The sequence below is a fragment of the Ranitomeya imitator genome, chromosome 4 (assembly GCF_032444005.1).
Source record: "Ranitomeya imitator isolate aRanImi1 chromosome 4, aRanImi1.pri, whole genome shotgun sequence".
Classification (NCBI taxonomy): domain Eukaryota; kingdom Metazoa; phylum Chordata; class Amphibia; order Anura; family Dendrobatidae; genus Ranitomeya; species Ranitomeya imitator.
Genome location: NC_091285.1, coordinates 656,237,993 through 656,265,652, shown reverse-complemented (window position 1 = coordinate 656,265,652; position 27,660 = coordinate 656,237,993). Strand labels below are relative to the sequence as shown.

Below are 27,660 nucleotides of genomic sequence, written 5' to 3'. Positions count from 1 at the left end.
TTAACGAGAGCCTGAAAATGGAATTTCAGGACAGGAAACAAGGAGAACAGCAAGGAGTGGCAGACACCGATAGTAGGCCCAAAACCAACTAGTACGCCAAATGCAGTTGTTCAATTTAACCACAATTTAATGAGAGCCTGAAGATAGAAGCTCAGGAAAGGCAACCTGGGGAACACCTTGGAGTGTAACACACCATCTTTCTCCACCCCATACCCATTTTGTAGGCCTAATGCAGTGTACTTTTCTACAACTACTAAACGAGAGTCGGAAGACCGAAGCAATGGCAAGGAAACCTGGGGAACACCTTGGAGTGTAACACACCATCTCTCTCCACCCCATACCCAATTTGAAGGCCTAATGCAGCGTAGTTTCCAACAACTACTAAACGAGAGCCGGAAGATCGAAGCTCAGGAAAGGCAACCTGGGGAACACCTTGGAGTGTAACACAACGTCTCTCTACACCACGGAAGGGCTGATTCTTAGGAAGGAAGGCTGTTGGAAATAAGCATTGCGCGTCCGAGGGTGATTATATTCTTATTAGGTATATACTCACCCTCGGACGCGCCCTGCTTCTTTATTTGGAATGAATGTTTATTTGCAATGTGGTGTTGACTTTCTCTATTATTTTGGTAATTAATGATTTTATTATTTTCATTGTTTTGCATCTTCTCGGCAATAATATAAAGAAGACGCGACAGGACAACACTCGGTGGATGCCATATCTGTGTTTTCAATTTAAAAAACCTTTCAGTTAACTACTTGCAGGAGAAAGTAATTGTAGCTGGTGGCCATTTTTAGTACTGTACCAGATTTTAGTTGTGTGTTTGTTTTTAATGTTAAAATGTCTGCATTTGATATCTCACCAGTATTTTCTTTTTTATAAGCAAAATACTTTTTTTTTTATTTTATGATGTTGGTTCAAGGGGTACACGGGCAGCAGTAGACAGGTCAGTGGAGGCCTAGTGGAAGGAGGGACCGCAGACAGGCTTCGAAGCCCTAACATAATAAATTGGGCTGCCTGTAGGCAATTTAAAATTGGTTCCAGGGGAACACGGGCAGCAGTAGACAGGTCAGTGGAGGCCTAGAGGAAGGAGGGACCACAGATGCGCCAATGTTTCCCCCATACCAAATTTGTAGGCCTAATGCAGTGTAGTTTCCAACAACTACTAAACGAGAGCCGGAATATCGAAGCTCAGGAAAGGCAACCTGGGGAACACCTTGGAGTGTAACACACCCTCTCTCTACACCCCATACCCAATTTGAAGGCCTAATGCAGCGTAGTTTCCAACAACTACTAAACGAGAGCCGGAAGATCGAAGCTCAGGAAAGGCAACCTGGGGAACACCTTGGAGTGTAACAAACCCTCTCTCTACACCCCATACCCAATTTGTAGGCCTAATGCAGCGTAGTTTCCGACAACTACTAAACGAGAGCATGAAGATCGAAGCTCAGGAAAGGCAACCTGGGGAACACCTTGGAGTGTAACACACCCTCTCTCTACACCCCATACCCAATTTGAAGGCCTAATGCAGTATAGTTTCCAAGAACTACTAAACGAGAGCCGGAAGATCGAAGCTCAGGAAAGGCAACCTGGGGAACACCTTGGAGTGGAACACACCATCTCTCTACACCCCATACCCAATGTGAAGGCCTAATGCAGCGTAGTTTCCAACAACTACTAAACGAGAGCCGGAAGATCGAAGCTCAGGAAAGGCAACCTGGGGAACACCTTGGAGTGTAACACAACGTCTCTCTACACCACAAAAGGGCTGATTCTTAGGAAGGAAGGCTGTTGGAAATAAGCATTGCGCGTCCGAGGGTGATTATATTCTTATTAGGTATATACTCACCCTCGGACGCGCCCTGCTTCTTTATTTGGAATGAATGTTTATTTGCAATGTGGTGTTGACTTTCTCTATTATTTTGGTAATTAATGATTTTATTATTTTCATTGTTTTGCATCTTCTCGGCAATAATATAAAGAAGACGCGACAGGACAACACTCGGTGGATGCCATATCTGTGTTTTCAATTTAAAAAACCTTTCAGTTAACTACTTGCAGGAGAAAGTAATTGTAGCTGGTGGCCATTTTTAGTACTGTACCAGATTTTAGTTGTGTGTTTGTTTTTAATGTTAAAATGTCTGCATTTGATATCTCACCAGTATTTTCTTTTTTGTAAGCAAAATACTTATTTTTATATTTTCTGATGTTGGTTCCAGGGGTACACGGGCAGCAGTGCCCTGGTCAGTGTAGTAGTAGTTGAAAGAATGGACCGCAGACAGGCATCGAAGGCCTAAAATAAAAAAATTGGGCTGGCTGTAGGCAATTTTAAATTGGTTCCAGGGGTACACGGGCAGCAGTGGTGTGGTCAATGGAGGCCTAGTGGAAGGAGTGACCGCAGACAGGCATCGAAGGCCTAAAATAATAACACATGGCTGTAGGCAATTTTAAATTGGTTCCAGGGGTACACGGGCAGCAGTGCCCTGGTCAGTGTAGTAGTAGTTGAAAGAATGGACCGCAGACAGGCATCGAAGGCCTAAAATAGTAACACATGGCTGTAGGCAATTTTAAATTGGTTCCAGGGGTACACGGACAGCAGTGGTGTGGTCAGTGGAGGCCTAGTGGAAGGAGTGACCGCAGACAGGCATCGAAGGCCTAAAATAATAACACATGGCTGTAGGCAATTTTAAATTGGTTCCAGGGGTACACGGGCAGCAGTGCCCTGGTCAGTGTAGTAGTAGTTGAAAGAATGGACCGCAGACAGGCATCGAAGGCCTAAAATAATAACACATAGCTGTAGGCAATTTTAAATTGGTTCCAGGGGTACACGGACAGCAGTGGTGTGGTCAGTGGAGGCCTAGTGGAAGGAGTGACCGCAGACAGGCATCGAAGGCCTAAAATAATAACACATGGCTGTAGGCAATTTTAAATTGGTTCCAGGGGTACACGGGCAGCAGTGGTGTGGTCAGTGGAGGCCTAGTGGAAGGAGTGACCGCAGACAGGCATCGAAGGCCTAAAATAATAACACATGGCTGTAGGCAATTTTAAATTGGTTCCAGGGGTACACGGGCAGCAGTGCCCTGGTCAGTGTAGTAGTAGTTGAAAGAATGGACCGCAGACAGGCATCGAAGGCCTAAAATAATAACACATGGCTGTAGGCAATTTTAAATTGGTTCCAGGGGTACACGGACAGCAGTGGTGTGGTCAGTGGAGGCCTAGTGGAAGGAGTGACCGCAGACAGGCATCGAAGGCCTAAAATAATAACACATGGCTGTAGGCAATTTTAAATTGGTTCCAGGGGTACACGGGCAGCAGTGACCTGGTCAGTGTAGTAGTAGTTGAAAGAATGGACCGCAGACAGGCATCGAAGGCCTAAAATAAAAAAATTGGGCTGGCTGTAGGCAATTTTAAATTGGTTCCAGGGGTACACGGGCAGCAGTGGTGTGGTCAGTGGAGGCCTAGTGGAAGGAGTGACCGCAGACAGGCATCGAAGGCCTAAAATAATAACACATGGCTGTAGGCAATTTTAAATTGGTTCCAGGGGTACACGGGCAGCAGTGCCCTGGTCAGTGTAGTAGTAGTTGAAAGAATGGACCGCAGACAGGCATCGAAGGCCTAAAATAATAACACATGGCTGTAGGCAATTTTAAATTGGTTCCAGGGGTACACGGACAGCAGTGGTGTGGTCAGTGGAGGCCTAGTGGAAGGAGTGACCGCAGACAGGCATCGAAGGCCTAAAATAATAACACATGGCTGTAGGCAATTTTAAATTGGTTCCAGGGGTACACGGGCAGCAGTGCCCTGGTCAGTGTAGTAGTAGTTGAAAGAATGGACCGCAGACAGGCATCGAAGGCCTAAAATAATAACACATGGCTGTAGGCAATTTTAAATTGGTTCCAGGGGTACACGGGCAGCAGTGGTGTGGTCAGTGGAGGCCTAGTGGAAGGAGTGACCGCAGACAGGCATTGAAGGCCTAAAATAATAACACATGGCTGTAGGCAATTTTAAATTGGTTCCAGGGGTACACGGGCAGCAGTGGTGTGGTCAGTGGAGGCCTAGTGGAAGGAGTGACCGCAGACAGGCATCGAAGGCCTAAAATAATAACACATGGCTGTAGGCAATTTTAAATTGGTTCCAGGGGTACACGGGCAGCAGTGGTGTGGTCAGTGGAGGCCTAGTGGAAGGAGTGACCGCAGACAGGCATCGAAGGCCTAAAATAATAACACATGGCTGTAGGCAATTTTAAATTGGTTCCAGGGGTACACGGGCAGCAGTGGTGTGGTCAGTGGAGGCCTAGTGGAAGGAGTGACCGCAGACAGGCATCGAAGGCCTAAAATAATAACACATGGCTGTAGGCAATTTTAAATTGGTTCCAGGGGTACACGGGCAGCAGTGACCTGGTCAGTGTAGTAGTAGTTGAAAGAATGGACCGCAGACAGGCATCGAAGGCCTAAAATAAAAAAATTGGGCTGGCTGTAGGCAATTTTAAATTGGTTCCAGGGGTACACAGGCAGCAGTGGTGTGGTCAGTGGAGGCCTAGTGGAAGGAGTGACCGCAGACAGGCATCGAAGGCCTAAAATAATAACACATGCCTGTAGGCAATTTTAAATTGGTTCCAGGGGTACACGGGCAGCAGTGACCTGGTCAGTGTAGTAGTAGTTGAAAGAATGGACCGCAGACAGGCATCGAAGGCCTAAAATAAAAAAATTGGGCTAGCTGTAGGCAATTTTAAATTGGTTCCAGGGGTACACTGGCAGCAGTGGTGTGGTCAGTAGAGGCCTAGTGGAAGGAGTGACCGCAGACAGGCATCGAAGGCCTAAAATAATAACACATGGCTGTAGGCAATTTTAAATTGGTTCCAGGGGTACACGGGCAGCAGTGGTGTGGTCAGTGGAGGCCTAGTGGAAGGAGTGACCACAGACAGGCATCGAAGGCCTAACATAACAAAAATGTCAATACAATGGTATTGTCAGTGGCAGGCATTGAAGGATGTCAGCGCATAGACTAAACATTGGTGGAGCTGTGAGATAATTTTGCAAGTGGTAGAGCACTGTTTGAGCTGGGGTGGGGGGAAACTGTCTTGTGGCCGGCGGTACAGGCCCAGGGCCCCTCATATTACAACGGTGTGTCTGACGTTGGGTGCGCACCACCACCGCCAGAGACACTTTATTGTACTAGGAGGGGCCCAGTGGCAGTGCCGTCGACCAAAAGCGGGCTCACCCACCTCTTCAGACAAACTGCACTCTCACGGGTGCTGTCGCCAAGTGTCGATACCACGGCCCCGTGTGGGGAGTTTGGCCATTTAGTGAGGTGTAAACATGTCGTATGCTGGACAATCAGGTGCTGAAAATTACGAGATTGGAAAAGGCATTCAGAATAGTCCACAGGCAAGACCTTTTCATAGGAAAGCTAGGTGTCAGCCGGGCAAGGTGGGGCAAAAGATTTCGAAATCCAGTTGTGGTTCATTTTAATGAAGGTTAGATCATCTACATTTTGGGTAGCCAGACGAGTCCTTTTTTCTGTTAGTATTGAACCTGCAGCACTGAATACTCTTTCTGATAGGACACTAGCTGCCGGGCAAGCAAGCTCCTGCAATGCATATTCTGCCAATTCTGGCCAGGTGTCTAATTTTGATGCCCAGTAATCAAATGGGAATGACGGTTGAGGGAGAACATCGATAAGGGATGAAAAATAGTTTGTAACCATACTGGACAAATGTTGTCTCCTGTCACTTTGAATTGATGCTGCAGTACCTGTCCTGTCTGCGGTCATAGCAAAATCACTCCACAACCTGGTCAGAAAACCCCTCTGGCCAACGCCACTTCTGATTTCTGCCCCTCTAACTCCTCTGGTCTGCTGGCCCCTGCAGCTCGTGTGAGAACGATCACGGGCGCTGTGTGCAGGGAATGCCAGAAGCAAACGGTCAACAAGAGTTGATTGTTTGGTTGCTAATATTAGTTCCAAGTTCTCATGTGGCATTATATTTTGCAATTTGCCTTTATAGCGAGGATCAAGGAGGCAGGCCAACCAGTAATCGTCATCATTCATCATTTTAGTTATGCGTGTGTCCCTTTTGAGGATACGTAAGGCATAATCTGCGGTTGTGCTTGGTTGAGGGGCAGTTTCAGGCAAATCCACGTCACTTGTGTCCCTCAAAAAACCAGAACCCGGCCTTGCCGCGCCACCAATTTCCAGTGGCCCCGGAAAAGCTTCCTCATTAAAAATATAATCATCCCCATCATCCTCCTCGTCCTCCTCCTCCTCTTCGCCCGCTACCTCATCCTGTACACTGCCCTGGCCAGACAATGGCTGACTGTCATCAAGGCTTTCCTCTTCCTCAGCTGCAGACGCCTGATCCTTTATGTGCGTCAAACTTTGCATCAGCAGACGCATTAGGGGGATGCTCATGCTTATTATGGCGTTGTCTGCAGTAACCAGCCGTGTGCATTCCTCAAAACACTGAAGGACTTGACACATGTCTTGAATCTTCGACCACTGCACACCTGACAACTCCATGTCTGCCATCCTACTGCCTGCCCGTGTATGTGTATCCTCCCACAAAAACATAACAGCCCGCCTCTGTTCACACAGTGTCTGAAGCATGTGCAGTGTTGAGTTCCACCTTGTTGCAATGTCTATGATTAGGCGATGCTGGGGAAGGTTCAAAGAACGCTGATAGGTCTGCATACGGCTGGAGTGTACGGGCGAACGGCGGATATGTGAGCAAAGTCCACGCACTTTGAGGAGCAGGTCGGATAACCCCGGATAACTTTTCAGGAAGCACTGCACCACCAGGTTTAAGGTGTGAGCCAGGCAAGGAATGTGTTTCAGTTGGGAAAGGGAGATGGCAGCCATGAAATTCCTTCCGTTATCACTCACTACCTTGCCTGCCTCAAGATCTACAGTGCCCAGCCACGACTGCGTTTCTTTCTGCAAGAACTCGGACAGAACTTCCGCGGTGTGTCTGTTGTCGCCCAAACACTTCATAGCCAATACAGCCTGCTGACGTTTGCCAGTAGCTGCCCCATAATGGGAGATCTGGTGTGCAACAGTGGCAGCTGCGGATGGAGTGGTTGTGCGACTGCGGTCTGTGGACGAGCTCTCGCTTCTGCAGGAGGACGAAGAGGAGGAGGAGGGGGTGCGAACGGCTACAGCCAATTGTTTCCTAGACCATGGGCTAGGCAGAACTGTCCCAAACTTGCTGTCCCCTGTGGACCCTGCATCCACCACATTTACCAAGTGTGCCGTGATGGACACGTAACGTCCCTGGCCATGCCTACTGGTCCATGCATCTGTTGTCAGGTGCACCTTTGTGCTCACAGATTGCCTGAGTGCATGGACGATGCGCTCTTTAACATGCTGGTGGAGGGCTGGGATGGCTTTTCTGGAAAAAAAGTGTCGACTGGGTAGCTCGTAGCGTAGTACAGCGTAGTCCATCAGGGCTTTGAAAGCTTCGCTTTCAACTAACCGGTAGGGCATCATCTCTAACGAGATTAGTCTAGCTATGTGTGCGTTCAAACCCTGTGTACGCGGATGCGAGGCTAAGTACTTCCTTTTTCTAACCATAGTCTCATGTAGGGTGAGCTGGACTGGAGAGCTGGAGATCGTGGAACTAGCGGGGGTGCCGGTGGACATGGCAGACTGAGAGATGGTGGGAGATGGTATTGTTGCCACCGGTGCCCTAGATGCAGTGTTTCCTACTACGAAACTGGTGATTCCCTGACCCTGACGGCTTTGGCCTGGCAAAGAAACCTGCACAGATACTGCAGGTGGTGCGGAAAATGGTGGCCCTACACTGCCGGAAGGGATGTTGCGTTGCTGACTAGCTTCATTGGCCGAGGGTGCTACAACCTTAAGGGACGTTTGGTAGTTAGTCCAGGCTTGCAAATGCATGGTGGTTAAATGTCTATGCATGCAACTTGTATTGAGACTTTTCAGATTCTGTCCTCTGCTTAAGGTAGTTGAACATTTTTGACAGATGACTTTGCGCTGATCAATTGGATGTTGTTTAAAAAAATGCCAGACTGCACTCTTTCTAGCATCGGATACCTTTTCAGGCATTGCAGACTGAGCTTTAACCGGATGGCCACGCTGTCCTCCAACAGGTTTTAGCTTTGCCACGCGTTTTGGGCAAGATACGGGCCCGGCAGATGGAACCTGTTGCGATGTTGATGCCTGCTGCGGCCCCTCCTCCTCCGCTTCAGAACTGCTGCCGCCTGCACCCTGTTCCCCCAATGGCTGCCAATCGGGGTCAAGAACTGGGTCATCTATTACCTCTTCTTGTAGCTCGTGTGCAACTTCGTCTGTGTCACCGTGTCGGTCGGTGGTATAGCGTTCGTGATGGGGCAACATAGTCTCATCAGGGTCTGATTCTTGATCAGCACCCTGCGATGGCAATGTTGTGGTCTGAGTCAAAGGACCAGGATAGTAGTCTGGCTGTGGCTGTGCATCAGTGCACTCCATGTCAGATTCAACTTGTAATGGGCATGGACTGTTAACTGCTTCACTTTCTAAGCCAGGGACGGTATGTGTAAAGAGCTCCATGGAGTAACCCGTTGTGTCGCCTGCTGCATTCTTCTCTGTTGTTGTTTTTGCTGAAGAGGACAAGGAAGCGACTTGTCCCTGACCGTGAACATCCACTAACGACGCGCTACTTTGACATTTACAAGTTTCACGAGAGGAGGCAAAAGAGCTAGAGGCTGAGTCAGCAAGATAAGCCAAAACTTGCTCTTGCTGCTCCGGCTTTAAAAGCGGTTTTCCTACTCCCAGAAAAGGGAGCGTTCGAGGCCTTGTGTAGCCAGACGACGAACCTGGCTCCACAGCTCCAGACTTAGGTGCAATATTTTTTTTCCCACGACCAGCTGATGCTCCACCACTACCACTACCCTCATTACCAGCTGACAATGAACGCCCCCGGCCATGACCTCTTCCACCAGACTTCCTCATTGTTTTAAAAACGTTACCAAACGAACGGTATTTGTTGCTGTCACACAACTTACACGGTGAGCTATAACTTCAGTATGATTTAGCTACCCCTTTACAGGTGGGTGAGACCACAACGAAAATCAGCCACAATGTTACACACTCTGTTGTTGTTGGCAACAAATGAGATGGCACACACGCAGGACTGTCACTGAAGCGCAAATGTAAATATTTATCTCCCACTGATTTGTGTTTGTTTTTTTTTAAAGGGAGACTTCAGAAAAAAAAAAAATTAAAAAAAAATTATTTTTTACAGAAGAATTTATAAAACAAATAAAATGAAATGATTCTTTCAGGGAGAATTTAGGAAAAAAAAAAAAAAAAGGCTTTGTAGGGCCCACTGAGTGAGAGAGGACGCACACAGGAGTCAGGAGTGGCACACAAGCCCAGAGGCCAATATTAATCTCCCACCGATTGATTTAGTTATTTTTTTTGGTAGATTTTGGAACCCAAATCAAGCAAAAAAATTAATAGGCTTTCTATGGCCCACAATTGGGGAGAGAGAGAGAGATGGCACACCCAGGAGTCAAGACTGGCACACAAGCAGAAGGGGCAATATGAATCTCCCACAGATTTTTTTTTTTTTTTTTTTTTCAGGGAGACTTGAGAGAAAAAAAAATACAAAAAAAATGATTTTTTTCAGGAATAATTTAGAAACCAAAGAAAATAAAATGATTGTTTCAGGGAGAATTTAGAAAACAAATAAAACAAAAAATAGGCTTTCTAGGGCCCACTGAGTGACAGATGACGCACACAGGAGTCAGGAGTGGCACACAAGCCCAGAGGCCAATATTAATCTCCCACTGATTGATTTAGTGATTTTTTTCAGGTAGATTTTGGAACCCAAATCAAGCAAAAAAATTAATAGGCTTTCTATGGCCCACTATTTGTGAGAGAGATGGCACGCTCAGGACTGGCACACAAGCCCAGAGGCCAATATTAATCTCCCATTTTTTTTTTTTTCCAGGGAAAATTTATAAACCCAATAAAAAAAATAATAATAAATAGGCTTTCTATGGCCCACTATCTGAGAGAGAGAGATGGCACGCTTAGGACTGGCACACAAGCCCAAAGCCCAATATTAATCTCCCACTGATTGATTTAATGATTTTTTCAGGTAGAATTTAGAACCCAAATCAAGCAAAAAAATTAATAGGCTTTCTATGGCCCACTGAGTGAGAGATGGCACACACAGGAGTAAGGAGTGGCACACAAGCCCTGAGGCCAATATTTTTCTCCCACTGATTGATTGATTGATTTTTTCAGGTAGAATTAGGAACCCAAATCAACCCAAAAAATAAATAGGCTTTCTATGGCCCACTATTTGTGAGAGAGATGGCACGCTCAGGACTGGCACACAAGCCCAGAGGCCAATATTAATCTCCCACTTTTTTTTTTTTCCAGGGAAAATTTATAAACCCAATAAAAAAAATAATAATAAATAGGCTTTCTATGGCCCACTATCTGAGAGAGAGAGATGGCACGCTTAGGACTGGCACACAAGCCCAAAGGCCAATACTAATCTCTCACTGATTGATTGATTGATTTTTTCAGGTAGAATTATGAACCCAAATCAACCAAAAAAATAAATAGGCTTTCTATGGCCCACTATTTGTGAGAGAGATGGCACGCTCAGGACTGGCACACAAGCCCAGAGGCCAATATTAATCTCCCACTTTTTTTTTTTCCAGGGAAAATTTATAAACCCAATAAAATAATAAAAAAATAGGCTTTCTATGGCCCACTATCTGAGAGAGAGAGAGATGGCACGCTTAGGACTGGCACACAAGCCCAAAGGCCAATATTAATCTCCCACTGATTGATTTATTGATTTTTTCAGGTAGAATTTAGAACCCAAATCAAGCAAAAAAATTAATAGGCTTTCTATGGCCCACTGAGTGAGAGATGGCACACACAGGAGTAAGGAGTGGCACACAAGCCCTGAGGCCAATATTTTTCTCCCACTGATTGATGTTGTGATTTTTTCTGGTAGATTTTGGAACCCAAATCAAGCAAAAAAATAAATAGGCTTTCTATGGCCCACTGAGTGAGAGATGACACAGACAGAGATGGCACTCTAGCAGAAATGTCAATCTTAATCTCCCACAAAAAAAAAAAAAAAAAAAAAAAGGAACTGTCCTTCAATTACTATCTCCCTGCAGTAATCTCAGCCAGGTATGGCAGGCAGCAATAAGGAGTGGACTGATGCACAAATTAAATAAAAAGTGTGGACAAACAAACAAGATAGCTGTGCAGAAAGGAAGGAACAAGAGGATTTGTGCTTTGAAAAAAGCAGTTGGTTTGCACAGCGGCGTACACACAGCAATGCAGCTATCAGGGAGCCTTCTAGGGCAGCCCAATGAGCTACAGCGCTGAGGAAAAAAAAAAAATGTAGCTTCCACTGTCCCTGCACACCGAAGGTGGTGTTGGGCAGTGGAAATCGCTACAGCACAAGCGGTTTGGTGGTTAATGGACCCTGCCTAACGCTATCCCTGCTTCTGACGAAGCGGCAGCAACCTCTCCCTAAGCTCAGATCAGCAGCAGTAACATGGCGGTCGGCGGGAACTCCCCTTTATAGCCCCTGTGACACCGCAGACAGCAAGCCAATCACTGCAATGCCCTTCTCTAAGATGGTGGGGACCAGGACCTATGTCATCACGCTGCCCACACTCTGCGTTTACCTTCATTGGCTGAGAAATGGCGCTTTTCGCGTCATTGAAACGCGACTTTGGCGCGAAAGTCGCGTACCGCATGGCCGACCACGCACAGGGGTCGGATCAGGTTTCATGAAACTCGACTTCGCCAAAAGTCGGCGACTTTTGAAAATGTTCGACCCGTTTCGCTCAACCCTACTCATCAGTCCATAAAACCTTTGAAAAATCTGTCTTCAGATATTTCTTGGCCCAGTCTTGACATTTTCGCTCCTATGTCTTGCTCAGTGGTGGTCCAGTTTTTGCCTGTCTTTGAGCCATGTCTCTGAGCACTAAACACCTTGTACTTCTGTATCTTGTTCAGTGGTGCTCAGGTTTTATCCTTCCTCTCCTTGGCCACGTATGTGAGCACTGAGCACCTTGTTCTTCTGGCCTCCAGGGAGATTGCAGCTCTGAAATATGACAGCGCTGAAGGATAATGATTTTCTGGTGACTTCATATTTGACTCTTCTCAAAATCTGTGACAGTTGACGTGCAGTTTTTTTTTCTCAACACGTCTTTTGTGATTCTTTGACTATTTGCAACAAAATTTGAAGGTTCATTGATCGCAACCCAATATCTGAGCAATTTCAAAAGTGCTGCTTCCCTCTGTAATACTTGTAACAATTTTTGACCTTTCAGAATCAGTTAAATCTCTTTTTTACCACAATTTGCCTGAGGAAAACAAGCTGCCAACCAATTCTGCACACCTTGATAAATGAAGTTCTATCATTAGGCCTCACCCTCCTTGTTACACAAATACACATCATCTGATCTGCTTCATCCAATAAGCATTCAAGTTTATATAGCTTGGAATTGGAAAATCTGCAGAAAAATGATGATACGGTCAAAATGCTCATCTAATAAGTGTGCACACAGTGTAATGTCGACTAAATGTTTCTGCTCAATGAGGTTGCTGACCTCAATAGAGAAGGAAAACAGATTACACATGAAGTGAGGTGTTTGCTAAGAGACTAAAAATAAATGTGTACTGTAACTGAAATGGGAACATAGTCTGAAGGTACCGTCACATTTATCGACGCTGCAGCGATCTAGACAACAATGCCGATCGCTGCAGCGTCGCTGTGAGGTCGCTGGAGAGCTGTCACACAGACAGCTCTCCAGCGACCAACTATGCGAAGTCCCCTGGTAACCAGGGTAAACATCGGGCTACTAAGCGCAGGGCCGCGCTTAGTAACCCGATGTTTACCCTGGTTACCAGCGTAAATGTAAAAAAAACCAAACACTACATACTTACATTCCGGTGCCTGTCCCCCGGCGCTGTGCTTTCCTGCACTGACTGTGAGCGCCGGCTGGCCGTAAAGCACAGCGGTGACGTCACCACTGTACTTTACGGCTGGTCGGCGCTGACAGTGCAGGGAAGCAGAACGCCGAGGGACGCGACAGACACCGGAATGTAAGCATGTAGTGTTTTTTTTTTTTTTTTACATTTACATTGGTATAAATCACATCTTTGGAGATTAGAATAAAGGTAATCCCAAACAAGGTGGTACTTTTGTAATAAAATAGATTTTATTTATAACAATTAAAATTTCTCATAACAAAAAGGTGCTCGAACTTTTGTAATAAAATAGATTTTATTTATAACAATTAAAATTTCTCATAACAAAAAGGTGCTCGAACCAAAAAAGAGGGACATAACAGCCATAGAGAGACATCCACTATATTGCTAAAGCACAACCAAATAAAGTGACTTTCCATGTGCCCTATATACGTTACCAGGCTAAGATGTTACTGAGGGGAACAAAAGGTGGATTGCCTAATGCTAATATCCATCATAGGAATGGCACAACAATGCCTAGTTTCTTACACCCTGTGGTGCGAATCTCCCCCCACTACTGATGCCAAGCCACTAATGAAGGTAATTATGATAATTACAAGTATTACCTATGGTGTGCTGTGTGGAGTCTCCTCGGCGTCCCTCTGCCTCGACGCGCGTTTCGCCTGATGCTTCTTCGGGAGGCGTGTCTAGGCAGGGGGAAAGCCGGTTTATATACACTAAGATACCGCGCTGATTGGAGGAGTATGGATAGAGGGAGGATACTACATGCGGGGACTTCCGGTTTAACGTAACTAAATAGAAAATGTAACTACATATATTTTTAATACTATACTATGCAGAGTTATAGGACTTGTCTCTACAAAGTCTCCATAATGTAGAGAGACAAGTATTGTAGCTGCTTTCTGCCTCGAAAGTTACCTGCCTTAGAGTCCCGTAAGAGAAGAAGGAAGTAAGCCACGCATGCGCAGACCGGCACTAGCACGTATTAATACTTTCTTAGGTTACGCTATCAGCGTTAACTAGGAAGGAAGAAATGTAAATTGCGCTTGCGTGTGAGGGCCGCTAACTGGCGAACTGACAAGCGGAGTATATATGGCGCATGAGCGGATAGCAAAACTGGAGATGTAAACTGGAGATGGGTCGTGGGCACGCGATCCCTAAATGTCCACCATCAATACTGATGATAAGACAAACGGGAGCACTATAGCCCATCCCCCATCTCCAAACCAAGTTCGCAAACCAAGCATGCGCTCCACTCCAAGAAAGGGGAAAATAAATAAGGAATAATGGAATAGAAAGTATAAATAAAAAATATACTAAAAAAGGGGACAATACTGTACCTAAAATGTAAAGAAAAAATGTGAAGTGATGAGATGTGTATATTAAAGACGCTTAATAGTGTAGGAAAAAATGTATCTAGCTATTAATACAATAAGTGAAATAAAAATATATTAAGTATAAAAGAATACTTATAAAAATGAATTAATTAAAAAAAAAAAAAAAAAAAAAAATTTAAAAAATTTTAGGTGGTTCTAAATTTGATAAAGTTATATAAAAAGTACTTAGTGCTGAAGTGAAATGTTGGTAATCAATAATTAAAATACATTATATTAGTGCCATTCTAAATACACCGTGGGAGTGGAAAAAATATCCTAACGTGGACTATGGCCATAAAGGCATAATGATCCCTAACAGTATGGAAATACAGTAACCTGGATAAACAGAATAAATATACTAGTAACTACATACTAAGCCATAAAAACTCCATAATTACTCAGCTATACTAGTATTTATGAATGAACCATAATTTATGCACTTGCTATACTTATACATCTAAAGAAAAATTCACTGTAATATAGTCCTAAAAGGTTCATCCTCCGTCCCATATCCATGTGAAGAAAAGTCCATGTTGTTGTTATTCTCAGTATAGGTTCACCCATGTAATTAGCAACATATCCGCCATCTTGAAGGCTTTCCAAATAACAGTTGTAGGGGAATTAGTATCCGTCCTCCTTTACGTCGGTATCTCTTATGATGGTATACGGTGTCAACCAATATGGTATAATGAGCAAAATGAACTAACAGGAAGATAAAAAATCAAAATAAATAAAAGCACAAATTTATATACAATAAAACCCCTACCATAAACTACCAGTAACATACCCGATACCATAAATAAGATGTATTTAAAAAGACCAAAATACAAATATCTATTTTAAATATAATGATAATAGAATAAGCACATAGAGGGAAAATAGAAGAAAATTGAGGAATAGATGTGGGCACTAATATAGTAACTGAATACATACAATTTACAAAAAGGCTCCAAACCCGAAACTCTCATTTAATCCTTGTGATGCCAGTGTGCCCAACCTATATATCCACTGGCACTCCTTTATAGCTAATCTCCTACTAAGGTCTCCTCCTCTGGGTCCCAAATCCATATAATCAATGCCCTTCACTAGAAGTAATTTAGAATTGCACTGGTGGAACTTTTTAAAATGCTTGGCTAAGGTCTTAAGTGTGTTGTCATCGGTGTTTGTTCTAGCTTTTTCTATGTCAAGACAGTGTTCTCTCACTCTAATTTTCAATTCTCGACTAGTCATCCCGATATAGATCTTTTGACAAGGGCATTGTGCATAATATATAACACCCTTTGTTGCACATGTTATGTGGGCCCTTATTTCAAACTTCCTAGTTTGATCAAAATTCCAAAAGAAAAGACTTTTCTGCATATTAACACAGCCTTTGCACATACCGCAAGGATAAAAGCCTTTTCGTTCCATGCATTTACTGTGAACTGCCTTACGTTTTGGATCATAGGTACTATGTGTCAGGATGTCACGTAAGTTAGGGGCCCTTTTTGCCACAAAGGAGGGAAATTTTGGTAAGATGTTTTTTAGGGTACTATCCGAGTGTAAAATTTGCCAATGTTTCAAAATGATATTTTTCAAATGATACCACCCAGTACTATAGTTTGTAATAAATCTTACCTGTTGATCGTTCTTATCGTGATCTGATAACGGTTGGTTTTTGTGTAACAGAACTTCCCTGGGGGTCTCTCTAGCTCTCCTATATCCTTTTTCAATTACCTTTTTATTGTATCCTCTATCCTGAAAACGTTTTTTTAAGGTTTCTGATTGAATTTCAAACTCCTGATGTTCCGAGCATATCCTCTTCACCCGAAGGAACTGCCCTATCGGTATTCCATTGATAGTTGATTTAAGGTGTGAAGAGGAAGCATGTAGCAGTGAGTTTGTTGCAGTGGGTTTGCGATAAACCGTAGTAGAGAGGCGGCCATTGGGTTGAACTGTAATAGATAGATCCAGGAATTCTATTTTATGTCCAAATTGATAGGTAAGTTTGATATTTTGATTATTCTTGTTGAGATCTTGCATAAGAAGCTCCAAATCACTTAATGGGCCTTCCCATATGAACATAATGTCGTCGATATAACGAACCCAGTGATGGATTCGTTCGACGCCCTGGATGTCATCACCCTGAAAAATTGACCATTCCCAGGCCCCCATAAACAAGTTGGCGTATGAGGGGGCACAGGAGGCCCCCATAGCCGTACCCTGTAATTGCAAAAACACCTTTCCGTTAAAGGTAAACGCATTATGCGTAAGTACAAATTCTAGTAAAATCAGTACCAACTCTGCCATCTCCCTATCAATGTTACTATGTGTAAGATATCTCTTGACTGCCCTTAGGCCATCCTCATGCCTAATAGACGAATATAGTGCCTCAACATCCGCAGTAACTAAAATCATATTTTCTGTTAACTGCATGTTTTCCAGATGTCCCAAGACCGCTGTGGTGTCTTTGATGTACGATGGTAATTGTATCACAAGGGGTTTAAGAAAATGTTCAATCACATTGCAAATGATCTCACAGAGGCCCTCATTGGCTGCTATGATTGGTCTCCCCGGCGGGTCTTGCTGATTTTTGTGTATCTTGGGGACCAAATAGAGTGTCGCCAGTCTCGGATTCATCCGTTGGTGCAACTCAACAAGTTTTTTGGGGATGATGCCTTTTTCAAAAGCCGACATTAGAATGTTAACCAATTCCATTTTGAATTTTGTAATAGGGTTGTATGTTAATTGTTTATATTCCTGAGTGTTACGTAGCAACTTGTAGGCCTGTGTCTCATACAAATTGTTAGGCCAAATTACTATGTTGCCACCTTTGTCGGCCATTTTGAAAACGACATCATCCCACTGTTTTAACTCCTCCAATGCCTTTCTTTCCTGTCTAGTTAGATTATTACTAGAGTGTACTCCAGCCTGTCTGATCTTTTCTATATCTGCCACAACCATTTTAGTGAATGTGTCCACGGCTGGTACCAAAGTGAGTGGGGGAAATCTATATGATTTATTTATTAGTTGCATAGGAAACCTACTTACATCTGATTCATTCTCATCCAAGAGAGACTCTAGTGCTTCTAAAGCTTCTTGTTCAACATCATTAGTTATATTTCCTCCCATATTCTCTCTGTGATGTAGTTTTTTCAATATTATTTTCCTAGAAAATAAATGTAAGTCTTTTATTGCCACAAAAGAATCCAAAGAGGATGAAGGAGAAAAGCTTAAGCCTCTTTGTAATACACTGACTTGGGATTCTGTCAAGCGGCCCTGCGCTTAGTAACCCAATGTTTACCCTGGTTACCAGTGAAGACATCGCTGAATCGGCATCACACACGCCGATTCAGCGATGTCTGCGGGAGATCCAGCGACGAAATACAGTTCTGGACTTTCTGCTCTGATCAACGATGTCACAGCAGGATCCTGATCGCTGCTGCGTGTTAAACACAATGATATCGCTATCCAGGACGCTGCAACGTCACGGATCGCTAGCGATATCGTTGTGAAGTTGGTCAGTGTGAAGGTACCTTAAGTATATTCACTTACTACGCCTTATCAAGAAAAATCATATGTCAATAGAAAAAAAAACGTAGAGGAGCAAATATGCACTAGATAAAGGTTTTAACTTAAATTTCCTCTATGTTAATCACTTCCAACTCGTAGCGTTCCATGTATTGACAACGTGCACCCCTACCATTGCATGAGCACTAGTTTTGGAACCCAAAAAAAATCAAAAATTTGAGACTGGATTTTAAGTAGCATGATGACTTTATGAATGTTGTCTCCTTTTTGTCTCCAGGTACAGAACATTTCACAGTCTATGGAAGTTTTAGATCTGAGAACATTTCGAGATTTGCAGTATGTGCGAAACACCGAGTCATTAATGAAAGTTCTGGATACAAAGCTGAGGACCACAGACACCCAGAGGAATATCAACACTAAAAGCTTTCAGGTATGGTACAATGCAGCATCATTGCTTTCTAACACGACTCTTACTGGAAAAATGAAGTATTCAAATACTAAATATTGTGTAGGTATAATTGTACTTCTTCGCAAATATCACGGATGACTTAGTTACATGTAAGTTTATAAAATTATGAATATGATGAACTCCAAAAATTACATTGAAAATGTAGAGGGTTGTCTTGTATACTGTAGATGAAAGTGTGATCTTCTCAAGAAGGAAGTTTTTCTAGAACTTTGAGGTTTTTTTAATTTATGATCTTGACATACGAAAATAAGTTTTGCTCTGAAAAGACTTAGGGTACGGCCACATTTGTAGATTTTGTTGCTGTAATTTGTGTGATGAACAGCACAACAGTTTGACTTCCTACACCAAAATCTCAATGTGTGAACACATCCAAAGAGACACTCTTGATTTAGGAACATTTCCCCTAAACTATTAAGAATCTGACCATTTTTCATTTTTGCTCTTTAATTTTTTCCACTACTTCTTCCAAGACCAAAAACTTGTTTTAATTTTCCATTGACATATCCAGATAAGGGCTTGTTTTTGCCAGGCAGGTTGTAATTCTGAATGACACAGTTATTTTTACTATATAATCTACTGAAAAACAGGAAAATTCCAATTCTAACTTTGTTTGATGGATTTTGTTTTTACATTTTTTATTGTGTAGTAAAAATGATATTATTCTCCTAGTTAAGTACAACTACAGTGATACCGAACAACATTTTTTTGTGTGTATATATTTTAATAGTAAAAAAAAATCCAGAATCTTATAAAGAATTTTTTTTGTTTGTGTCACCCTTTTCTGAGACCTGCAACTTTTATATTTTTCATCCATGGAGGTAAGTGAAGGCTTGTTTTTTGTGTGCTGAGTGTTAGTTTTTAATAATACCATTTTGGGATAGAAACAGCATTTTGATGGGTTTTTTTTATTGTACTCTTTTAGAGATGGGCATTTTCAATTTTTTTTTTCTTTTTGGCTTTTAACATCCAGTTTAAATTATTTTATAATTTTTATAGATCAGAATTTACTAACATGACAATCCTAAATAATTTTTTTGTCATCTTTCAATTTCTTTAGTTTTGAATAGGGAGAAGGTTTGTGATTTTAAAGTTTTATATATTCTTTATACCGTATATATACTCGAGTGTAAGCCGACCCAAGCATAAGCCGAGGCCCCTAATTTTGCCACAAAAAACTGGGAAAACGTATTGACTCGAGTATAAGCCTAGGGTGGGAGCTACTGGTAAATTTTAAAAATAGATACCAATAAATGTAAACTTGATTGAGATATCAATAGCTTAAATATTTTTGAATATCCATATTGAATTAGGAGCCCCATATAATGCTCCATACAGTTCATGATGGGCCCCATAAATGCTTCATACAAAATACGCCCTATATACTGCTACATAAAGTTCATGATGGGGCCCATAAGATGTTCCATACAAAAAATATGCCCCATATGCTGCTGCTGCGATTAAAAAAAATGACAAACTCACCTCTAGTCGCTGCTGGCTCAGACCTTTGGCACTTGAGATAATCACCTGTCCCTTTTCCATCGCCATGCACCGCTGTGTCTTCTGGCTCTCTGCAGTGGCTGTTCAGGCAGAGGGCGTTAGTGCACATCATCGCGCCCTCTGTCCAGAAAGCCAGAGGACACGGGTGACACAGCCTGGCAGTGGAACATGGACAGGTGAATATCACATGGCTCACTCTCCCCCGTCATACTCACCCTCCTGGCACAGTCTCTGCACTTCCCTGCTTCTCCGTTGTCCCGGGGCGGCAGCTCCTTACAGTGCTGAGCGGTCACATGGTACCGCTCATTAAAGTAATGAATATGCACTCCACACCTATGGGAGTGGAGTCGCGTGCTTATTCATTACTTTAAAGAACAGTACCACGTAAACCGCTGAACACAGGAAGAGCTGCCGGCGCCGGAGACCATCTGAGAAGCAGGGAAGTGCAGAGACCATGCCAGGAAAGGAGGAGTATGATGTGACAGCCACCACTCCTGCCGCTCTCCCTCCCCTGCCGACCCGCTGGGACAATGACTTGAGTAGAAGCCGAGAGGGATACTTTCAGCCTAAAAAAATGGGCTGAAAATCTCAGCTTATACTCAAGTATATACAGTATTTCTTTTATATTTTGTTTTTATATTTTTTTTATTTAATTTAAAAAAAAAATTAAGTTGCTCTAGGGAACGTAAACCTGCATTCATTTAATTACTCAGACTATATATTGCAACACTAATGTATTGCACTTTATACAATATTAAGTGTAACTGAAAAAGCAGAGTACTTGAGAAAGGTACACGCAAAATGTTTGTCAGGGCAGTGTTGGTGTTAGCTTTGGTGGATTGCACCAAATAAAAATAAATGACAAATAAGGTGCAATCGCAACCTGGAGTCCACCGTACAGTAAACTGCTGCTAGTGTGAACAAAGATGGATAAAAAACTACCGAACGATCCTCCTTAAACATACTGAGTTAACTCCACACAGTGTGAATGGAACGCAGAAAACCAAACCCAGATACTACTTAGAGATGCACAGGGAGAAGAGTACCAACTCAGCTAACCACCGAGAGGTACAGGAACAGTAAGTACCAGCTTAGCTAACCATCGAGGGGTACAGGGACAGAAATTACCAACTCAACTAACCACCGAGAGGTACAGGAACAGTAAGTACCAGCTCAGCTAACCATCAAGGGGTACAGGGACAGTAATTACCAACTCAACTAACCACCGAGAGGTACAGGAACAGTAAGTACCAGCTTAGCTAACCATCGAGGGATTCAGGGACAGAAATTACCAACATAACTAACCACCGAGAGGTACAGGAACAGTAAGTACCAGCTTAGCTAACCATCGAGGGGTACAGGGACAGAAATTACCAACTCAACTAACCACCGAGAGGTACAGGAACAGTAAGTACCAGCTCAGCTATCCATCGAGGGGTACAGGGACAGTAGGTACCAGCTCAGCTAACCACAGACGAGTACAGGGACAGTAAGTACCAGCTCAGCTGACCATCGAGGGGTACAGGGACAGTAAGTACCAGCTCAGTTAACCACTGAGGGGTACAGGGAAAATAGGAATTGTGCAATACCCCATTAAAACCACTGCAAAAGAACACATGGGTTGAACTTGCTCTGTGGTGCATTACCCTGTTAACCCCACAGGGAAGTATAGCATACATACAGGATGGAAATAGATAGCAAAACCTCACAGTCAGCTGGAACAGGCAGCAAACCTCCTCTCTGGAGGTGCCAGAATTCTAAGGCACAGGGCCAGCCCTGAACACATGCTGACACAGATCACTGTCATCCCATTGGTAGCTGTTACCGTGCTAAACACACAAAACACACAGACAGAACGGTAGCGTATACACCAAACACAAGTGACGCACGCCCACGTGCTTCGCTGAAAGCCCTTTATGCGCCAGGCTCCATCCCAAACAATCACGCCCTGTCAGATGGGGCGTCGCCCGTGGGCCAATCCAGAGCTGCCACATCACCCTAGCAGCAAGCATCCGAGCACCAATGATAAGATGCCACATCACAGGCATGCTCAGTAAGGTGATTTCTGGATATAGACTAAAGAGAGTGGGGCTGCCTCTGTATACCCCTTGTTACCATAGACATTAGCTGGAGAGCCAGCAAGATGCTGGGACCAATGTCTGCACTAAACAGCAGACCCAGTGGCCGGACTTGAATGGGAGACCAGAGCAACAAACAGTGCCTGCAATACATACCACACGGCAGGGAAACACTGGCATCTAACAGTTGATGGGCTCTTTTCTATCTATTATTTAAATTAATAATTTTTAAAAAGTGGTGTGTGTTTCCCCCACATTGTTGACAATCAGCCAAGCTAAAGCAGACAGCTGGGGGCAAGTATTCTCAGGATAATAAGGGGCCAAGGATATTGCCCGCCCCTCAGCCGTAAAATAACAGTCCACAACCACTCAGAAAAGGCGCATCTACAGTGCCTTGCGAAAGTATTCGGCCCCCTGGAACTTTTCATCCTTTTCCCACATATCATGCTTCAAACATAAAGATACCAAATGTAAATTTTTGGTGAAGAATCAACAACAAGTGGAACACAATTGTGAAGTTGAACGAAATTTATTGGTTATTTTACATTTTTGTGGAAATTCAAAAACTGAAAAGTGGGGCGTGCAATATTATTCGGCCCCTTTAACTTAATACTTTGTTGCGCCCCTTTTTGCTGTGATTACAGCTGCAGTCGCTTGGGGTATGTCTCTATCAGTTTTGTACATCGAGAGACTGAAATTCTTGCCCATTCTTCCTTGGCAAACACCTCGAGCTCAGTGAGGTTTGATGGAGATCGTTTGTGAACAGCAGTTTTCAGCTCTTTCCACAGATTCTCGATTGGATTGAGTATACCCAAAGGAAAAGGGAAGTAACAGACCAAGAATAAAATTTAGAAAATTTTATTAGCAATAATTAAAAGACAAAAATATGAATAATATTCAAATGTAAACTAAACAAGGGGGATGAGAACACGGCAGAATGGACTCAGAGCAAATCCATATAGTGTATCAATATATATACATATAGAGGGGATGAATAAATACATTACTAATTGTACATGCAACAGCAGGCTCTGGATTACAGAAATGAATGAACACAAAGTAGATGCAACTATAACCAATAAAGTGCCTCTCAACAAAGCATATATGTTAATAAGTATCCTGAAGACCTAAGTGTAACAGATGATAACAAATGTGCCTTTTAAGGACTACTGAAACCCATATAATCTGAGGTAATAAAATTGTATCTATGAGGGGTGCCAAAGTAGCCAGTGAGTATGGGGCACAAAGTACAGTGTCAGTGCATAATGGAGTTCAGATATACTCCTATAGGAACCATGTTAGAGAGGTCAAAGGTAAAGTAGTAACGCTGTGTGCATACCTGCTGATAGAAGGATTTGCCGTGAGGTAGGTAACCCCGACGCGCGTTTCGCAACGTGGCTTCTTCCTGGGGGTCGACCCTGTAATCCAGAGCCTGCTGTTGCATGTACAATTAGTAATTTATTTATTCATCCCCTCTATATGTATATGTATTGATACACTATATGGATTTGCTCTGAGTCCATTCTGCCGTGTTCTCATCCCCCTTGTTTACTTTACATTTGAATATTATTCATATTTTTGTCTTTTAATCATTGCTAATAAAATTTTCTAAATTTTATTCTTGGTCTGTTACTTCCCTTTTCCTTTGGGTATATGTTATTTTGGAGGTACGCCCTATATATTGTTTGGTCTATAATTTTTGGATATATCGATTGGATTGAGGTCTGGACTCTGACTTGGCCATTCTAACACCTGGATACGTTTATTTGTGAACCATTCCATTGTAGATTTTGCTTTATGGTTGGGATCATTGTCTTGTTGGAAGATAAATCTCCGTCCCAGTCTCAGGTCTTTCGCAGACTCCAACAGGTTTTCTTCAAGAATGGTCCTGTATTTGGCTCCATCCATCTTCCCATCAATATTAACCATCTTCCCTGTCCCTGCTGAAGAAAAGCAGACCCAAACCATGATGCTGCCACCACCATGTTTGACAGTGTGGATGGTGTGTTCAGGGTGATGAGCTGTGTTGCCTTTACGCCAAACATATCGTTTGGCATTATTGCCAAAAAGTTTATTTTTCGTTTCATCTGACCAGAGCACCTTCTTCCACATGTTTGGTGTGTCTCCCAAGTGGCTTGTTGCAAACTTTAAATGACACTTTTTATGGACATCTTTGAGAAATGGCTTTCTTCTTGCCACTCTTACATAAAGGCCAGATTTGTGCAGTGTACGACTGATTGTTGTCCTATGGACAAACTGTCCCACCTCAGCTGTAGATCTCTGCAGTTCATCCAGAGTGATCATGGGCCTCTTGGCTGCATCTCTGATCAGTCTTCTCCTTGTTTGAGATGAAAGTTTAGAGGGACGCCTGGGTCTTGGTAGATTTGCAGTGGTATGATACTCCTTCCGTTTTAATAAGATTGCTTGCACAGTGCTCCTTGGGATGTTTAAAGTTTTGGAAATCATTTTGTATCCAAATCTGGCTTTAAACGTTTCCACAACAGTATCACGGACCTGCCTGGTGTGTTCCTTGGTCTTCATGATGCTCTCTGTGCTTCAAACAGAACCCTGAGACTATCACAGAGCAGGTGCATTTATACGGAGACTTGATTACACACAGGTGGATTATATTTATCATCAATAGGCATTTAGGACAACATTGGATCATTCAGAGATCCACAATGAACTTCTGGAGTGAGTTTGCTGCACTGAATGTAAAGGGGCCGAATAATATTGCACGCCCCACTTTTCAGTTTTTGAATTTCCACAAAAATTTAAAATAACCAATAAATTTTATTCAGCTTCACAATTGTGTTCCACTTGTTGTTAATTCTTCACCAAAAAATTTACATTTGGTCTCTTTATGTTTGTAGCATGATATGTGGGAAAAGGTTGAAATGTTCCAGGGGGCCGAATACTTTCGCAGGGCACTGTATAAGATCAATTCTGGCGTTTTGACTAGCTCTTCCCACTTGCCCTGTAGTGAATCAGTGAGCAATGCTGAAATCACTGAGGCTGCGTTTCCAGGTGGGCTGAACTGCAGTGACCTCAGTGAGACCCCCGCTAGCACTGTGAAAAAGTCTCACAGTGCAGAATTTCACCACAGTTCAAATTCACCACAGTGAAATTCTACCGGTGAACTGCGGTGAATTCGCCTCTGCACTGAGAGATGTTCTCTCGGTGCTAGCGGGGATCTCACCAAGATCACAAAGGTTCAGCCCATCTGAGAATGCAGCATCAGTGACTGGAGGTAACCATGATTACGTCACTGCTTGTCACTTATTCTCGTCTTACAGCAGCTAATTCATCAGTTGTTCTCAGCATGGATGGTGGCGTCTTGCCACCATCCAGGTTGAAAACTACTAATCCCCAGACATGGATTATAGACGGACGGGTGAGGGATATTGTTGTTTTTGATTTTTGTTTTATTACAGGAGACCAGGGATTCAGTGGAATGAGGCATTAGGTGAGTATAACTGTGCTTGTTATTTTTAGATATAAAAAAGAAAAGTGTGTTCTGTTTTTATTTCAAATAAAAGACTCTATTCTGGCTGTGTGTTTATTTACAATATACAGTCATGGCCAAAAGTATTAACACCCCTGCAATTCTGTCAGATAATACTCAGTTTCTTCCTGAAAATGATTGCAATCACAAATGACTAACTATGGGATTAGTAATGGTTAGGTGTCTTACATACGCCTCTCCATTACTATTCCATGGGCTTGATGTCTCAGGACAATACAAAGGTGACATCAACCCCACAAATATGAACCTCACTTGCCACCACTACAGGGCAATTGGGAATAGCTGGGCAAAGCACCAGAATTGGCACATCTAATAGTCGTGCCTTTACTGGGTGGCTGCAGCTGCTATTTTTAGGCTTTGGGCCAACATCCATGGCCACTTACCAGCCTGAGAATACCAGCCCCCAGTTGTCTGCTTTAGCAAGACTGTGTTAGGTGTCGAGTTCCCCCCGCTGCACAGGGGGAATCTCGAACTATCTCCGCTGCAGTCTCTCATTCTCCTCCAGCCCCAGTGGAGCCTGCTCAGCAGAGATGTTGGTCCCAGCGTCTGGCTCAAGCTGATACTGTGCTGCTGGTTATTGCTGTCCCTCCAGGCTCAGCCATTGTTTCCAGTACTGATCAGTGTCGAGCAGGCATCCCTGGGACTAAGTCCTGTTTTTCTTCTCCTGAGCATGCCCAAGGGACGACCTCTCATTGGAGGTCGGGGGTCACATGCTCATGTCCTGTAGCAGCTCCTGTTGGACCACTAGGAAGGTCCCGGAGAGCTTCCGCTATAAAAGGTTTGCGGGGCCGCACAACCAAAAGCTAGTATAAACTTACTAGTGTGTGTGGATGTATGCCTGTCGATGGATGAATGCTCCGAATCATTCCCATCCCTAGAGTTGTTGACTGTATGCGAATGATGGAGTAATCTAGCACCAGACAGTGCTATCCAAGCACAAGAGCACAATCCTTACAGCGTCTATCCATCAGCGACCGCCAGTGCAGCAATGTGCGCAATCAGAGCGCTTTCCTGGCCCTAGACAGGGTGGTTAGTTGCGTGTGCCAGTGCGGTGCTGTACGCACTCTCGTGCGGTAAATATTATTTAGTTTTCACATGGCACCACAGTTGCGGCACCGAGCACTTGTGGTCTAGAGGGACGCTTTCCCTTGTCATTGGGGCAGAGTTCTGTGACCTCACTCTAGTGCTCACTCTGCGGTTCGGTGGCCCTGTGAAGCAACAGGGTTAGTCTCCCTTTTCATACCAGGTGAGGCTAACCCGTGTGTGAACATGTTATAACGCCATATGTTGTCCGCCATTACTTAGCAGCAGGTTCCATCTTTGCACGGTGGACCCCGGGCTGCGAACTCTCCTCTTATCACTCATTATATTATTTGTTGCGTTCTGCCAGCCCTAACAGACTGGTTGTCAAAAAGGGGGGGACCCCACAACGTTTTTTTAAATTATTTATTTAAATATTTAAAAAAAACAGAATGATGACCCCTCTATTCTTGATAACCAGCCATGTTAACTTTGACAGCTGTGGGTTGTAGCTCCCTGCTATGTGTTTTGCCTGGCTGGTTATCAAAAATACATGGGAGCCCACATCATATTTTTTTATTATTATTTATTTACAGTGCCAGAGCAGGCTGATGAATACTCCCATCAGCCGCTCCTGCTCTCGCTGTTATTAGCAGCAGTAGGTGTCGGCTGATGGGAGCAATTGTCCCATCAGTCGCTTCGCTCTCATTGATATTAGTGGCAGCCTGTGTTGGCTGATGGGAGCATCAGCTGACACCAGTGACCATAGGTAAACTTTATACCTCTGATCACAGCTGCAGGATCACACCATCTTTTGACAGCATGGGAACCACGTCCATCTGACCGACAATGACGATTTTACTGCCGATTAGAAGCGGAGTATACTGCGCTGTCATGCACATGGCAGTGTGGCACACACTGGATGTTCGAGCCCCCCATTCAAGTGAATGGGGTTCGGGTTCAGGTCCGGGCACTGTTCTTGTACCTGAACCAGAACTTTTGGTAACTGTTTGGATGAACCCGCCAGATCCGAACATCCAGGTGTCCACCCATCTCTATTCATTAATGTGCAGTGTAATTGCAAGTTTCCTATAACAAAAATAATAATCTTTATCTTTATATAGTGCTTACATATTCCACAGTGCTTTACAGTTTTGCACACATTATCATCGCTGTCTCCGATGGGGCTCACAATCTAAATTCCCTAT

At 43.6% G+C, this 27,660-nt stretch overlaps 1 protein-coding gene across 2 annotated transcripts in view; it reads left to right on the top strand.

The window, feature by feature from the left end:
- The window catches only part of OLFM2 (olfactomedin 2), a 517,336-nt gene that overhangs the window by 365,687 nt on the left and 123,989 nt on the right, over nt 1–27,660 (top strand). For both annotated transcript variants that reach the window (XM_069767046.1, XM_069767045.1), the window contains exon 3: nt 18,140–18,292. In XM_069767046.1, coding sequence (XP_069623147.1) covers nt 18,140–18,292 — 153 coding nt within the window. The remainder of the gene's footprint in view (nt 1–18,139; nt 18,293–27,660) is intronic.